Source organism: Cricetulus griseus, unplaced genomic scaffold (assembly GCF_003668045.3).
Source record: "Cricetulus griseus strain 17A/GY unplaced genomic scaffold, alternate assembly CriGri-PICRH-1.0 unplaced_scaffold_132, whole genome shotgun sequence".
NCBI classification, from domain to species: Eukaryota; Metazoa; Chordata; class Mammalia; order Rodentia; family Cricetidae; genus Cricetulus; species Cricetulus griseus.
The window spans coordinates 67,154-82,522 of NW_023276845.1; the positions used below are offsets into that span (position 1 = coordinate 67,154).

At 37.4% G+C, this 15,369-nt stretch overlaps 1 protein-coding gene across 1 annotated transcript; it reads left to right on the forward strand.

The window, feature by feature from the left end:
* Positions 1 to 2,205: 2,205 nt before the first annotated feature.
* On the forward strand, positions 2,206 to 15,363 carry LOC113837905 (vomeronasal type-2 receptor 116-like; the record flags this gene model as incomplete). The annotated part of the gene is made up of 6 exons (XM_027433726.2): positions 2,206 to 2,402; positions 5,128 to 5,419; positions 5,711 to 6,523; positions 7,861 to 8,088; positions 12,785 to 12,908; positions 14,636 to 15,363. Coding segments are annotated over exons 1-6 (2,382 nt in total), but the record flags the coding sequence as incomplete, so codon positions are not given.
* Positions 15,364 to 15,369: the final 6 nt, after the last annotated feature.

Genomic DNA, 15,369 nt, shown 5'->3' on the forward strand with positions numbered 1-15,369 from the left:
TGGTGAAACCCAGGGAAACAACTGACCTGAACATCGGGGACTCTTGCTCCCCAGACTGATAGCTGGGATACCAGCATAGGACTGATCCAGACCCAAGGAACATGGATTTCATTGAGGAATCCTCAGAAATCTACAGGACCTCCTGTAGTAGTTCAGTACTTATCCCTAGCATAGGTGTGGACTTTGGGAACCCATTCCACATAGAGGAATTCTCCCTGAGCCAGGACACACGGGGGTGGGCCTAGGCCTATCCCAAAGGATATGATAGACTCTGATGACACCCCATGGAAGGCCTCACCATCCATGGGGAGCAGAAAGGATGTGTGATAGGTAGGGTTTTATTTGGGGTGGTGGTGGTAGGGAAGGATGGGAGGGAGAAGGGAACTGGGATTGCCATGTAAAACAATTTTGTTTCTAATTCAAATAAAAAATCTGAAAGAAAAAAGAATTCTTTAAGAAATATTCGACTAACCAAAAAATGATAATTTTTAAGGTCCATCTCTTCTTCATCCTCCGCATTGGGCTTTTTATATTTTGCTGCTGTAGAGTAAAACTAAATATAAAGTTAAATGGATCATATTACTGGGTTCATGGTACAATTAGACAAAATAAAAGTCAGATAAAAGGCATGCAGATTTTGTATATACACAACAAAATTGCCCTAAGCCTGGAAGAATTAAATGATATCACCAGAGGAATAGGAGATGGAACAGGATATAATCATGTCAAACTCAAAAGTCAGCTTTTGGAAATTAAGATTTTCACCAACTCTAGATGTAGCACTGTGTGTCTGTGATTCATTCAGATTGCTTGTCCATCTGTTTGCATCTGTGTATCTCTCTCTCTCACACACCCTCTTTCCCTCTCTCCCTCCTATCTCTCTCTCTCTCTCTGCCTCTCTCTCTCTGCCACTCTCTCTCTCTCTCTCTCTCTCTCTATCTATCTATCTATCTATATATATATATATGTATACACACACAATCTGTGTGTGCCTGTGTGTGTGTGACATAAAAATATTTTAGATAAAGAAAAGCAGATATTATGTGAGTATTGAATAGTCTTGATATAATTGTGGATGGGACTCCATATGAAGAAAATGGGAAGAAAAATACATGAGAAAATATCATCAGTACACTCTCCCACCAACAATAAAGATTCTAGATTGCCAAATAGAGTCGTTGAATATGAAAAGGAAATAAGATTTTACACAATCAACACATGGTTATTTAACAGTTATTATTTGCTACTAAGACACTTCAGGTCACTCCTGGAATGTAAATTAGCAAAACAATGTAGGAAATGGAATGCAATAGAAGAATTTGGTCATCACAAGGTATCTATGAAAACTGAGGCTCAGAGAGGGAGATTGTTGTTTGGAACTCAAATTATCAGTTTATCTTCTCATTAATAAAGATTGTTTGGGAGGAAGAGTGATAGGTTGGTTGTAGTGTTTGAAATAAGGCAAAAAGATCTGGTTTTCTCTCCGGATATTTTTCAATATTTAAGAGTCAACATTGAACATGCAAATGAATTGTGATTCTGTAATGAGATGGGTGCCCTGTAATTTTGTGATTTGAACTGATTATAGGTTCTCTGGACAATGGAAGTAGAGGTTTTGGTTGGATAGTGTTAACCTGTCACTGGTGTAACTTAGGCCATACAGTGCATATTCTGTGGATGTCAGATGCTCCACAAATTAGGCTGCCTAGCCATGGCAAGGAATTGTTGATGTAATGCCCCATGTGTAACCATGAATTGTGACCTTTGTGTCATCCTTGAATTACTAATTTATGGATTCCCTGTTTGTCATCTGAGAAAATACACTCACCTCATTTTAATGGTGTTACCAAAAAATAAGGTAGTCTTGGGACCATATTTTCTAAATATGTGTTCCTCCCAGGGGCCTTATAATCACAAACATGAGTCATGTCATGGAATGAGAGACTGAAATATATATATATATATATATCAACTCATGTTTTCCACATACACTGTGCACCCCAGATGCAGTGCCCCAGGGAAGAGAGTGTTTATTATTCCTCCAGGGGTGAAGAAACACCTGTGAGAAAAAGGAATCACAGATTTGAAAATAGCCTCTCCTTTGGCCTAGAAATAAAAGCAAGTAGGAAAAGTGGTGCCCATTTAATGTGCCTCTCAACATGACACTTCACAATTCATGCTGCCCTGGTATAGTACCGGACAGAGATGTTCAATTTGACTTTCCTCTTGCTGCTCCTCAACATTCAAATTCATATGGCCAGTGTCATGCAGTCCAGGTGTTTTTGGAAAATGAAGCAGAAGGAAGGCAAGCATGGAGACTTGAAGAAAGGTTGTTTCTTCTCCCCTAGAACAGTGCAGTGGCCAGCAGATAAAGAGTATTTCAACCAAATTTTAAATATACAGTAAGTATTTTTGCATTTCCCACATAAATGCCATCATCAATATTTCAAGGTGGGTCTTAAATCTTCTTTCTTCTTCTTTGAAACTCCATACCAACCCATGACCCCAAGCTCTTTTAGAGACTCATTGCTATTTTACTCTTTTTGTTAGCCCAGTGTGTGTTCTGTTTTTCTTCAAGTTAGCCTCCCACTTACAAGTCTGGAAGTAGAAAGAAGGAAGCTGGATCTACCATTAACCATCACAAAGAGCCCTCCTTTTAACATTGTAGATAGCAAGTAGCCAGTAATGTCTCATCTAAAGAAAACAGATACTATTTCAATGAATTTCATCCTAAGAACATGGAAGTAATTGACTGTAGCTTCTGCTGATGGTTGTTATAACAGTGTGTGCTTGTGTGAAGACCAAAATTGTTTATGCCATACATAGCTGCAAAGAGATTTCACATAGATATTAAGTAATCCCTCAAATTCCTTGCATGTGGCCACTCTGCCTCTTGAAATTGACTCGAGAATATACTTTTTTTTTTTGGAGACAGGGTTTCTCTGTGTACCTTTGGAGCCTATCCTGGCACTCACTCTGGAGACCAGTCTGGCCTCGAACTTACAGAAATCCACCTGTTTCTGCCTCCCAAGTGCTGGGATTAAAGGTGTGTGTCACCAACACCCCGCTGGAGAAAATACTTAAGGGACCTGTCTGTTGTCAGCTCCATTTTTCTTCTTTGTTCCCCATACTTCACTTACACACATGAACAACCACTTGATTTGAAGTATTGCAAAGTCTAGTTCTCTGCTCTCCCTTTACAGTAAAGAAGGAATGAATGTTTTTTAATGATTTTTTGTAGTCTTTACAAACTGAGGCTACAACTTACAGTGATGGCTGTTTACTTTCCTTGTCAATTGCCTCAATAACAGCTGTGACATATGATATTTGACAACACTTGAGAACAGGGAGCGGAGTTACCTACTAGTTCATCTTTGACCTTATTTAAAAATCATGTGTCTTTTCTCTTTAGGTATAAGTTGTTTAATCTCTGACACTTATATCACCCTTACCTCTTATGTTTCACTTTCAGCACTTTTCAAATTGTAGATGCTTATTTTACCAATGTAGGCACTATACAATGTTGATTTTGTAGAATGCGGGTAGTGGTTTAAAATACAGCACTTTCTTTCAGTAGGCAAATATGAGAGGTCAAGGCACTGATGTTTGTTGAATTCAGTATAGTGAAGTTAGTGTTTCAGTTACATAAGATCTACTCTCAAATACCTGTGTTTTTATTGAAAATTTTTATGACACTTTTTCTTTGGTAATAAGGAGCATTTATAAAGTGACTCTTTTATATACAGAGACAGAAGAAAGTTACAATTTTTAAATGGAAAACATACTGCATTTAACTCTGAGTAAATAGTTCAAAATAAAGAGTTTGGTGTATATTAATCATAGTATATAAAATGACTATGAAAATGCATGAGCTATCATTCTTCCCATAAACATGAACAAAACATGCTATTGTTCTCTTCCAACTGTCTTGTTGTGCATTTTTATTACAAAACAATTAAACATTCCCCAAAATTTTCTACTTTATATTGTTCTAGTTTATAAAAATGTAATGCTGACAATAAATTCGCAGTGGGATTCCAGTGTTATGTCAGTGTAAATGCAAAGGTAATCAAATGATATTCTGTAGTAGAAAACTATGATGGTCATATGTGCCCAATTTGAGTATATGACGTGCCTGTGTAAAAATGACATAGTTGAACAATACCATAGGGAGCATACATACTTTTAATATCTGCATTCTGGACCTAGAGAAGGTGTATCTTGTACATGTGAGACCAAACTACAGTATAGGAAATTGTAATTCAAACCAAGTTTTTTGTGCCCTTCTGTGGCCAAATTTAGTATTAATCTTGTCAAACACACATATTGATGCAGAATATGTATCTTTTACCAAATATGTCTTTGTTGTTTGAGTTTATTTAAAAATAAATATTAAGGCCGAGGGGTGGTGGTGTACACCTTTAATCCCAGCACTTGGGTGGCCGATGCAAGTGGAACTATGTGAGTTCGAGACCAGCCTGGTCTACAGGAGCTAGTTCAGGACTGCCTCCAAAGCCACAGGGAAACCCTGTCTCGAAAAACCAAAATAAATAAATAAGCATTAAAAAGGAATTTTTGCCTGCAGCAGTTAACCTTGAAAGAAAAGCATGAGAGAGGTTTAGATGGACATGGGATGATCTGTTAACTCTATTGTCCACTAATTATCATGAACTGAAAGTCCATAGACAAATGTCACCCCAAAAAGTTTATGGTGTACTCTTCTGTGATTTCTTTGTCAACCTTAGCCATTTCATTAATTTTTATAAGAAAATATAAACTCTTTAGCTTACACATCATGTGCATTTTCATATTACTCAATGAGTTCAATAGGAAGATGGCTATGTTTACTATTTGGTCAATGACTATGCCTGGTCTATACCTTCTGAGGAAGCAGTCACAAGCCAGAGATGGAAGAGGCTTTCTGTGTAAGATGCCAAAGAAGCATCTTATTCATGGGAGATGGATCCCTATGGACTTGAAAGCTTTTGCAAGCTTCTAAGTCCTTATGTGTTTCCAACCTCAAAACAGAAGGTATTTGTTTCAATATTTGAAGGAGGGTAGTCATTGTATTGACTACAAATGATTGTGTATTTTCTCTGTCCAATTTAAACACATTACCTTTTACAGAACACCAACTGAGAACTACAAGTATGCACTGGCATTGGCTTTTACCCTGGATGAGGTCAACAGGAACCCTGATCTATTACCAAATAAATCCTTGGCATTTGGTTGCTATAAAGATAATTGTTTTGGTCTGTCTCAGTTGTACAGTATGAGTCAAATTTTGCCACAAGACCCTGTTTTTTTCCCTAATTATAACTGTGAGGAAGATATTGTGTGTTCTGTGATGCTTACAGGACCAAACTGGGAAACATCTGCGATACTTCTGGCATACGTGGACCTCTGGAAATCTCAACAGGTAAGAATTTTACGGGTTGGATTTGATTGAAAGGGTGACCTCATGGATACCAGTCCCAGATATTAAAAACTGTTAGGAGGTGACTAGACTTGCATTTATGTCAATATATGTAGCTCATGAGTACTATTCAGAGAATGATGGGCTGTCTGCGTTTCCTTGTCTGTAATACAAACAAGGGAAGATGTAATAGCTAAGGGTATTAGGCAAGGGGGTGTTCTAGAACTCTTTGTAAAAAATGTTTTACAAGTTCTTAGGAGTGCATGTTACCTCATGCTGCTCCTTGAATCCTAGTTTATTCATCTTACCTATGGATCCTACCATCCAATCTTAAGTGATCATGAAAAATTTCCCTATCTATACCAAATGGCGCCCAAGCACACATCTCTAGCCTTGGCCATGGTCTCCGTCATACTTCACTTCAGCTGGAACTGGGTAGGGCTGGTCATCTCAGACAATGATCAGGGCACCCAATTTCTCTCATATTTGAGAAGAGAGTTGGAAAAAAATACAGTCTGCTTTGCCTTTGTCAATATGATTCCAATCAACATGCAGTTATACATATCCAGAGCTGAATTATATTATAATCAAATCAACACATCATCCACAAATGTTGTTATCATTTATGGTGACACAGACAGTACTCTTGCTTTGAGCTTTCAAATGTGGGAATCCCGAGGTTTACAGAAAATATGGGTCATCACCTCACACTGGGATGTGACTACAAGTAAAAGAGACTTCATGCTTGACTCATCCCATATGACTCTAGCTTTTGTACACCATCATGGTGAGATTTCTGGCTTTAAAGATTTTGTACAGACAATGAACCCTCTCAAGTACACAGATGAATACCTTGCAAGGATGGAGTGGATGAAATTTAACTGTGAAGTGTTCACATCTAACTGTAAGACACTGAAAAACTGCTCATTGAATTCCCCCATGGAATGGCTAGTGGTTCGGAGTATTGACTTGTCCTTTAGTGATGGAATTTATGACATATACAATGCTGTGTATGCTCTGGCCCATGCACTGCATGAGATGTTTCTTCAGCAAGTAGAAGATACAACCATAGACAATGGGAAAGGACATAGTTCTATCTGCTTGAAGGTAATATTTCTTCTATTGTATAATATTTGGTGTCATCAATGTCATATCTTTAGGAGTCTTTCAGATGACCAAACTCAGTGGACTAGGAAGTATTTCCCACAAAAGAAAGATGTCTGAGCAGTTTTTTCTGCTTAGAATTTGGTAGAAACCTCTAGTGCAAAGGCAATGCAGCAGAAGATAAAATGCATCAAGGACAATTAGTGATTTTGTTACTGAGCATCTGAGTATCATAACCCCTGTTCTAATATTGTAAACTTTATCAGTCCTTTCTCAAGAACACTCCCTGTTAGTAGATGATTTCTGTGTACATTAATCATAGCAATGTTGTAAATAGTGTAGGGAATGATATTCTTAAGTGTTCTCAACTGAATCTTTCCCCACAATCAGCCTTGGGGACCACAGTTGACATTCTGATAGTTATTACACAGGCAATATTCCTGTGATTCAGCTCAGTACATACATGTGCATGAATGACTGAAGGTTTCTCACTCTATATGTGTGCGTGTTTGTGTGTTTCTGCTCCTCTCTCTCTCTCTCTCTCTCTCTCTCTCTCTCTCTCTCTGTGTGTGTGTGTGTGTGTGTGTGTGTGTGTGTGTGTGTTGATATACAGGCCTCTATCAGTATTGACATTCTTCCTTTATAATTGATAATAAATTTGTCTGTGTCTTTCTGCATGGGTATTTTTTCCTGTGTGTATCTACCTGTGTATACTTGACAGTGAATTTGTCTGCATGAGACTTTTTGTATATGTGTGCATTCCCTTATATGTGCTAACACATATGAATATATGCATTGTTCTCTCTGTCTCTGTCTCTGTCTCTGTCTCTGTCTCTGTCTCTCTCTCTCTCTCTCTCTCTCTCTCAATGCTTCTCTCTATTGTGCTTTTACCTATGTGCTTTTCCCTTTACGTATTTGGGTATATGTGCATCCCTGTCTATGTTTTTCCAGTGTGTTTGTATATATATTTGGATGAATATGCCTATATATTTTTCCCTGCATATGTATAGGAATTCAAGGCATATATGTATGTGTATGTTTGACAAAAATCTTTGTGGCTGTATTTTGTGGTGTCTCTGGATTGACATGAGTCTCTCTTTCTCATATGTATGTGTGTGTGTATGAATATATTACATATCTTTGTATGGTGTCTGCATATATGTCTCTTTATGTGTTTGGCAGGTTCTCCTGAGGGAGAACATTATTATATTCATTTAATCCATTTACTTTCACTGAGATGGCTCCCCTGGGCACCTGAAATAATGTTGCCTTTAAGATAAAATCAGAAATTTTTCTTCAAAAAGTGGCAAACAGAATTTAGGATGACGTCTGTCTTACAGCTGAATACATTTCTGAAGAAGACCCAATTCACAAATCCTGTTGGGGACAGAGTGAATATGAACCAAAAAGAAGAACATCAGGAAGAGTATGACATTCTCCAGATTTGGAATTTCCCACATGGTCTTAGATTTAAGGTTAAGATAGGACAGTTTAGCCCATATTTTCCAACTGGTGAACAGCTCCATGTATATGAAGAAATGATAAAATGGGCCACAGGAAATACACAGGTGGGTCTCACCAAATTGTACTAATTTCCATTACAGAGCAATAACACTGTCAAGTGGGAACATGTGTGCTTCCTTGATACTTAATGTAATAAATTGTCACACATGAGACAATATCAAGCCTCCTACTTTATGCTTCTTCTTTTCTCCTTTTTGATATGACACTTTATTAATCTTTTAGGATGTCCAACATGCACACAGTGCATTTTTATGATATTCAATCATGATTGTTGTTATAAATATGAATACAAACCAGTTATAAAAATGATTTAATATAAATTCCTGTAAAGTGAGCAATATTCTCTTGGATCATACTGATTAACATACAGCAATTTCTTCCCTTGTTCTGAATCTTGGGTACAGATGTTGAAAAATTAGACTGTTTTTAAGAATAAAGTAATTAAAATTACAATAAATCATACATTTTTATTATTTAATTTTGTTTAATACTTTAAAAAAAAGAGTTCCTAAATTGTCAACACCTCTAATCATAGATTAACATTTTCAGGATGTATATTAGATGTTCTATGAATTATTAAGTTGCTTCTTCTTTCTTTTTTCTTTTTTTGTGGGTACGGGTGTTTTGTCCACAGGCATGCTTGCAACTGCTGTGACTTTGGTTCATATCGATGACAGAAGAGTTATTTGAGTTATTTGAGTCCCTAGGAAATGATCCACACAGTGACTGCTAACAATCAGTTTTCAGTCTTATTCATGAGCTGGATTTAACTACATAACACTGAGTCCTGTCTCCAGCTCTGAATCATACACTATAGAAGAATTTTATCACTGGAGATACCTTGCTTGCTCAGATTAATTATTTCATAGTTCATCCAAGCTAATGAGGGAATGTCTAGTTTTCTTCTCTTTATTTGGAACATTGTTAGTAAAATAAAATGGGTTTTGAGGTAATTTGTAAATGAAATATTGAATTATTGGTCATGGATATTTTATATGGATGAAGTCAGATGTGGCTGGTTTTAAGTTTTCTAATTCAAACAGCCTAGTACAATTTAGGTTGATTTTTAAAGACTGCAATTTCAGCAAAGTCTTCAAGAAAAATCTGAAGTGATATCTCAGGTTACCTGGATATTATGAATTGTAGAGTTTTTGTTCTTTCCCCAAGTGTAAGAAGGGTATACACAGGGAAAATATCATAAGCTGAAGGTATAGATACTGATCTATATATCCATGTAAAGGGCAGCAATGAAATTGCGTATGTATTCTACCCATACCATGCTTGAGCCTTGCTAAAACATCCACTGGAAAAACACTAGGAATTAAAAACAATTAAACCAGTGCTCTGCTTTCAGAAATGCAAATTAAAATGTAGAAACCAAAAAGAAAACAAATATTCAGGATGGTATCAAAGCAACATGGCTCAAAATCTTACAGTCATAAACTTAAAGGAGAGTATGTTCAATGACATACTGAACAAGGAAATAAAAGAATGATCACAAGAGTGTAACAGAAAAATGAAAGAGAACACAAATCACTTCTTGGAGAAGCAATGGGACCATGAAAACCTGTATACAATTAGACAGTTAATGGTAATGTGACAAAGGATTTCTCTAAAGGTACAAAATATTTAAAAAGTTTAAACTAAATTATATAAAGGTAAACCAAAAAATCAAATAAAAAATCTCAGTTAAAATACTCAGCAAGAGAATATTTTAAGTTGAACACAGGATGGAAGACTTGGAAAACAGGACTAGAACAGAAAATTCAAAATATGACAAAAATATTACAAAAGGGATGAAAATCATAGGACATAAAAGCAATATGAATAAAGATCAAATTTAGAAACCACAGGCACAAGAGGAGAAGGAAACACTAAATTCATCAACATTATATCCAGCAAAATGAGATTTAAATATCCAAAACTACAGTATGATATGTAGCCATATAGATTTGATAGTCATTTAAATACCAAAGATTCAACATCAGAAGGAACCCTTGATTTTTTATTTAGAATTTTTATTCTAAAAAAGAATGAAATTTGAATACTGCAGGAGATAAGATCCAGTTGTAAACAGCAGATTCTACTGAGAATACTGTTTTTTTTCCTTTAGAAGCACTCTTATTTACATATGCATTTCTGCATTCCCTCAAACCCTCCCCACCAACCCACCAACACCCTGCCATCCCCTCTGCAGGGATAGTGAAGCCCTCCATGGGGGACAGTGAATGTCCATCATATAATTTGGTGATGGGCGCAGATCCCTCTTCCTGTATCTGGGCTGCAATAGTATCCCTCCATAGTGAATGGGCACCCAAGGTCCATTTGTGCTCTGGGGATAAATACTGGATCCACTGTTAGAGGTCCCATAGACTGCCCTGGCCTCCTACCTGGCACCCACATTCTGAGGGCTTGGTTCAGTCCAATTCTGGTTCCCCAGCTTTATGACTAGGGTCTCTGTGCTCTCACAAGGTCAGGTCAGCTGTTTCTGTGGGTTTTTCCAGCACGGTCTTTGCTCCTTTGCACATCCCACCTCCCTCTCTGGAACTGGATTCCAGGAGTATGTCTCAGTGTTTAGCTTTGGGTACATGTTTCTGCTTTGATCAGCTACTGGATGAAAGCTCCAGGAATGAAAACCAAAGTAGTCATCAATCTAAGAATTCTCTTAAAGTAGGAGAGTAATATATTTCAAATACTTAGAGACATATGCTGCCAATCCTGGTTACTACGGCAAGCAATATTACCCCTGATTATAGAAAGAGACAGAACAAAGTTCTTTAATGCAAACAATTACAGAACGCATAACCAATGAAGCAACACTGTGAAAGTACTTAAAGAACTCTTTCAGACAAAACAACAAGATATCAAACGAACATATAGCCATCACTGGAACAACAGGCAGACAACCAGCTATTGGAAAAGTACAAAATATTGTGACAGATTATTTTGAATAAGAGAACTTTTAGCAATGAAAGACAATAATTTACAAGTAGTTTTCAATAACAGTTAAATGTTAATGGTCACATTTTCTAATCAAAATGCACAGAAAATAAAATTGGTTAAAAAAACATTCCTTTGTTGCCTTCATGGGGAAAATAGGTTAGAAACCTTCTAAAAAAAGTAAATCCAGAGAACAATATCTTAGATGGGCATGCATGTAATAATTCTGGACAAAACACCTCCCAAGAGATCTCAACAGCACAACAGGAAGATTAGTCTCTACAACCAAGATGACTTCATTTCAAGGATGCAAGCATGCTTCAACATATGCAGAAATTAAGAGTAAAACACCACATAAATAAACTCAAGGATAGAATTCAATGATTACCCCCAATTATGCAGAAAGCTCTCTTAGGTAAGTCCAAACTTCATTCAGATTTAAAAAAAAATGAAAGAAAAAATCCTGACAGAATACAACGAGGACAACTTGACATATTAAGGTTTTCTGTGGCAAACATACTGACAACATAGTACCACGTGGAGGGTAAAGTCAAAGAATATCCATTACAGTGATATGGAGTAATGTGTGTCTTGTGGTGCATGTCTTTATTCAGACTCCTGGAGAAAGATTCAGGGAGCTCTTTCTTTTTGTAGTAAGCCTCAAATACATGGGGAGCTCAAGCCAAACTGAGATCTGTCAGTAAAATGAGAAGAAAATGGAAAATGGTATGTATTTTCTCTACTCTTGTTCAAAATAGTCCATAAAAATTATCAAATTAAACAATAAATGAAAAAGAAGAGACATACAAAAATGAAGGAATGAAATTTGTCATGGATAAAGGAGTTTACAAAACAATAGCTAAACAATGAGAACTTGCTTCAACAAAAACAACAGAAAAGGAAGCCTTGTAGTTCTCCACACTTGTTGAAAACATGAGATGATTCTGTCCTTAGGAGATGCTTTTCTTTTGACATAGAAGTTAGCACAAAACAAAAGATGCAAAATGAGCAAACAAGAATCAGGAACCTTCTAATTAACATATGGATGACAATCACCAGCATCATGATATTCAAAGATAATACATACATTTTTAAAATTAGGAAATCCATTAACTTTAAACAAGGTAACTTTTATTGGGGTTCCCCCACATCCCTAGTCTTTGTAGGACTTTTCACATTGGGAAACAATTTACTTCCAGCTCAGTAAATATCAAGTCAGCACCTCCTTATGACTAAATACACTGGGCTCTGTCTACACAGCTCTTTGCTCTCCACACTCTGTATGTCATTATTTTCAGTACTATTTTATTGGAGTTAATTTGTGTTGTCTGAGATTTTAGGAGGTATTTACCTTGTTTCAGATTCCCACTCATCCTATTTCACTTTTCAGTTATTGTCAAGTGATCATAAGTAAATGGAAGGGGAATGGTTGACATAGCTCATGGGTTACAGTCAATGGAAGACCAGGCAGGAATCAGGAGACTGCAGCTAAAGCTTAGACCCTGAATGAACAGGGACAATGGCTTGCTGTTCTTGCATTTATCATAAAACCCTTCAAGGGACAACACCACCCATTAACAATTAATAAAAAGCTCCACATATAGGGTCACAGACTACTCTGAAAATGAGAATTTTTTATTTAAACTTCTCTGTGTCTTTTAAATCCTGTACTTTTTGTAATGTGGTCACACATTTGGTGTATATAAAATTACCTTATTAATGTCTAAACAGGCTACATAACATAGGTATGAAAGGAATAGGTGAAACTTTTGTTATCACCATGTGTCTAATTTTCCTCAGATGCCACCCTCTGTGTGCAGTGCTGATTGTGGTCCTGGATTCAGAAAATTCTGGCAGGAGGGAATGGCAGTCTGCTGTTTCAAATGCCAACCCTGCCCAGAAAATGAAATCTCTAATGAGACAAGTGAGTATTCCGGAAGTTATAAATCATTCATTTTGATCATTCCTCTCAGCCTCCACACTGGGAAGCCAAAGGGGTCTGAAAGGGAATTGCACAAACACAGTGTTATATTTGCCTATTTAAGCTTTATAAAAATATGAGCATTAGTTCTGTCCCTGTGTCAAAATTCCTGTGCCTTGAACCACATCTTGACTCATTGTAAATTCACCGCAGGTGGCCTTTTCTAAAAGATACTCTTTTGTTAATCAATGTGCAGTTTGAGAGAATTTTACACAAGGCCCTTCCACAACTTATCAATAGGGAACTACTAATCAACACAACATTATGTGTAAACACTCTGTTTTAAGGGCTCTTGTATCATCTACTTAATGCTGTTTATCAGTATCTGCTTCACAACTGAGTACATCCACTGAATCTGGGTCTCACAGAGATTGAAACTAGGGGAGGAGGAAGGTGTTTTCTATTCTCAAATGGAACAGAATCAGGATATAGGGGCATTTTAGTGCTAAGTAAGTACAGATGGTTCTACTTTGAGTGACAGGCTACAGCTTCTTCTGGATAAGACTCAGGAAGTTTCTGCTGATACTGCCAGAAGACTGAACTAAGGCCGCATTTATGATAACTTTTATTTTTGCACTTCCCAAACATTATTCATCCCTCACTTTTATGCTGCTACTTGCCCCATGTAATCCCAAAAGTTTTAAATCATCAGATATTTTGATAATTATATATGAATACACCTATGACTACACACACAATCATACAAAGTGCTGATTTCATTTAAAGGTGCTTTTATTTAAATGTGTTTGAGCCTGAAAATGTAAAATTGATAATGTATCAGAGGTCAGGTCCCAGTATAACACACAGTCTTCCTATCTCATCGGGACAACATTCATAGAAATGACCAAGACAAGGCCTCAAGAGGCACTGAATCCATGGGATCTTGGCTTTTAAAAACATTCAGAAAAAGTGTGGTTACAGAAACAGCTAACCTGAACAACGGGGAGTTTACAGACACCAGACTGATAGCTGGGAAACCAGCATAGGATGAACACAGACCCCCTGAATATGGGTGTCAGTTAGGAGGCCTGGACAGTGAAACAGTATTTATCCCTAGTACATGAATGGACTTTGGGAGCCCATTCTACATAGAGGGCTATGTAGAATAGCCTAACTCTCTCAGCCTAGACATATAAGGGTGGGGGGCTAGGCCTTGTTCAAAATGATATGACAGACTTTGAATATCCCACAAGAAAAGCCTAACCCTCCCTGGGGAGCGGAAAGAGGATGGGATAAGGGATTTGAGGGGGGCAGGGGAGGAGTGGAGGGAGAGGGAACTGGGATTGACATGTAAAATAAGCTTGTTCCTACTTTAAACTTAAACAAAGGAAAAAAATGCTGTGGTTAATGAATTTAGCATTTGTGAATTCACCAATATATGTCATTTCTTCATAGCTCCCAGAATGGAGTAAAAATCCTGTGCTTGTTGATATCATGTGACATGATGGCATCAATACACCTAAATAGACAAAATAATTACTTTTGTTTTTGTTCCCCACAGATATAAAGAAAATTATGAAATGAGAGAATTTCTATGCAACAAGGTCCTTCTATGACATTCTTGGCAACAAAATATAGACGTTGCAAAGTTTCTTATGTACATGTAATTGAAATGCCCTATCAATAAAAATGCTGAAGGTGAATTAATGGTACATTACTCTCGTCCTCAGATATGGATCAGTGTGTGAAGTGCCCAGATGACCAGTATGCCAATATAGAGCAGAACCAATGTATGCACAAAGAAGTGATATTTCTGTCCTATGAAGACCATTTGGGGATCACTCTTGGCTTAATTGCCTCGTGCTTCTCTGCATTCACAACTATGGTGCTTGGAGTCTTTGTCAAGCACCATGACACTCCCATTGTGAAGGCAAATAATCAGAAGCTTAGTTACATCTTGCTCATCTCACTCTTCTTTTGTTTCCTCTGCTCCTTCCTCTTCATTGGCCGTCCAAACACAGCTACATGCATCTTGCAACAAATCACATTTGGAGTTGTATTCACTGTGGCTGTTTCCACTGTGTTGGCTAAAACAGTTACTGTACTTCTGGCTTTCAAAGTCACAGCCCCTGATAGAAGAATGAGATATTTCCTGATTTCAGGGGCCCCTAACTACATCATTGCCATCTGTACTCTCATCCAAGTTATTATCTGTTCAGTCTGGTTGGGAGTTTCTCCTCCCTCTGTTAGTATCGATGCCCACTCTGAGCATGGCCACATCATCATTGTGTGCAGCAAGGGTTCTGTCACTGCCTTCTACTGTGTCCTGGGATACCTGGCCTGCCTGGCTCAGGTGAGCTTCATTGTGGCTTTCTTGTCCAGGAATTTGCCTAACACATTCAATGAAGCCAAGTTCTTGACCTTCAGCATGCTGTTGTTCTGCTGTGTCTGGGTCACTTTCCTC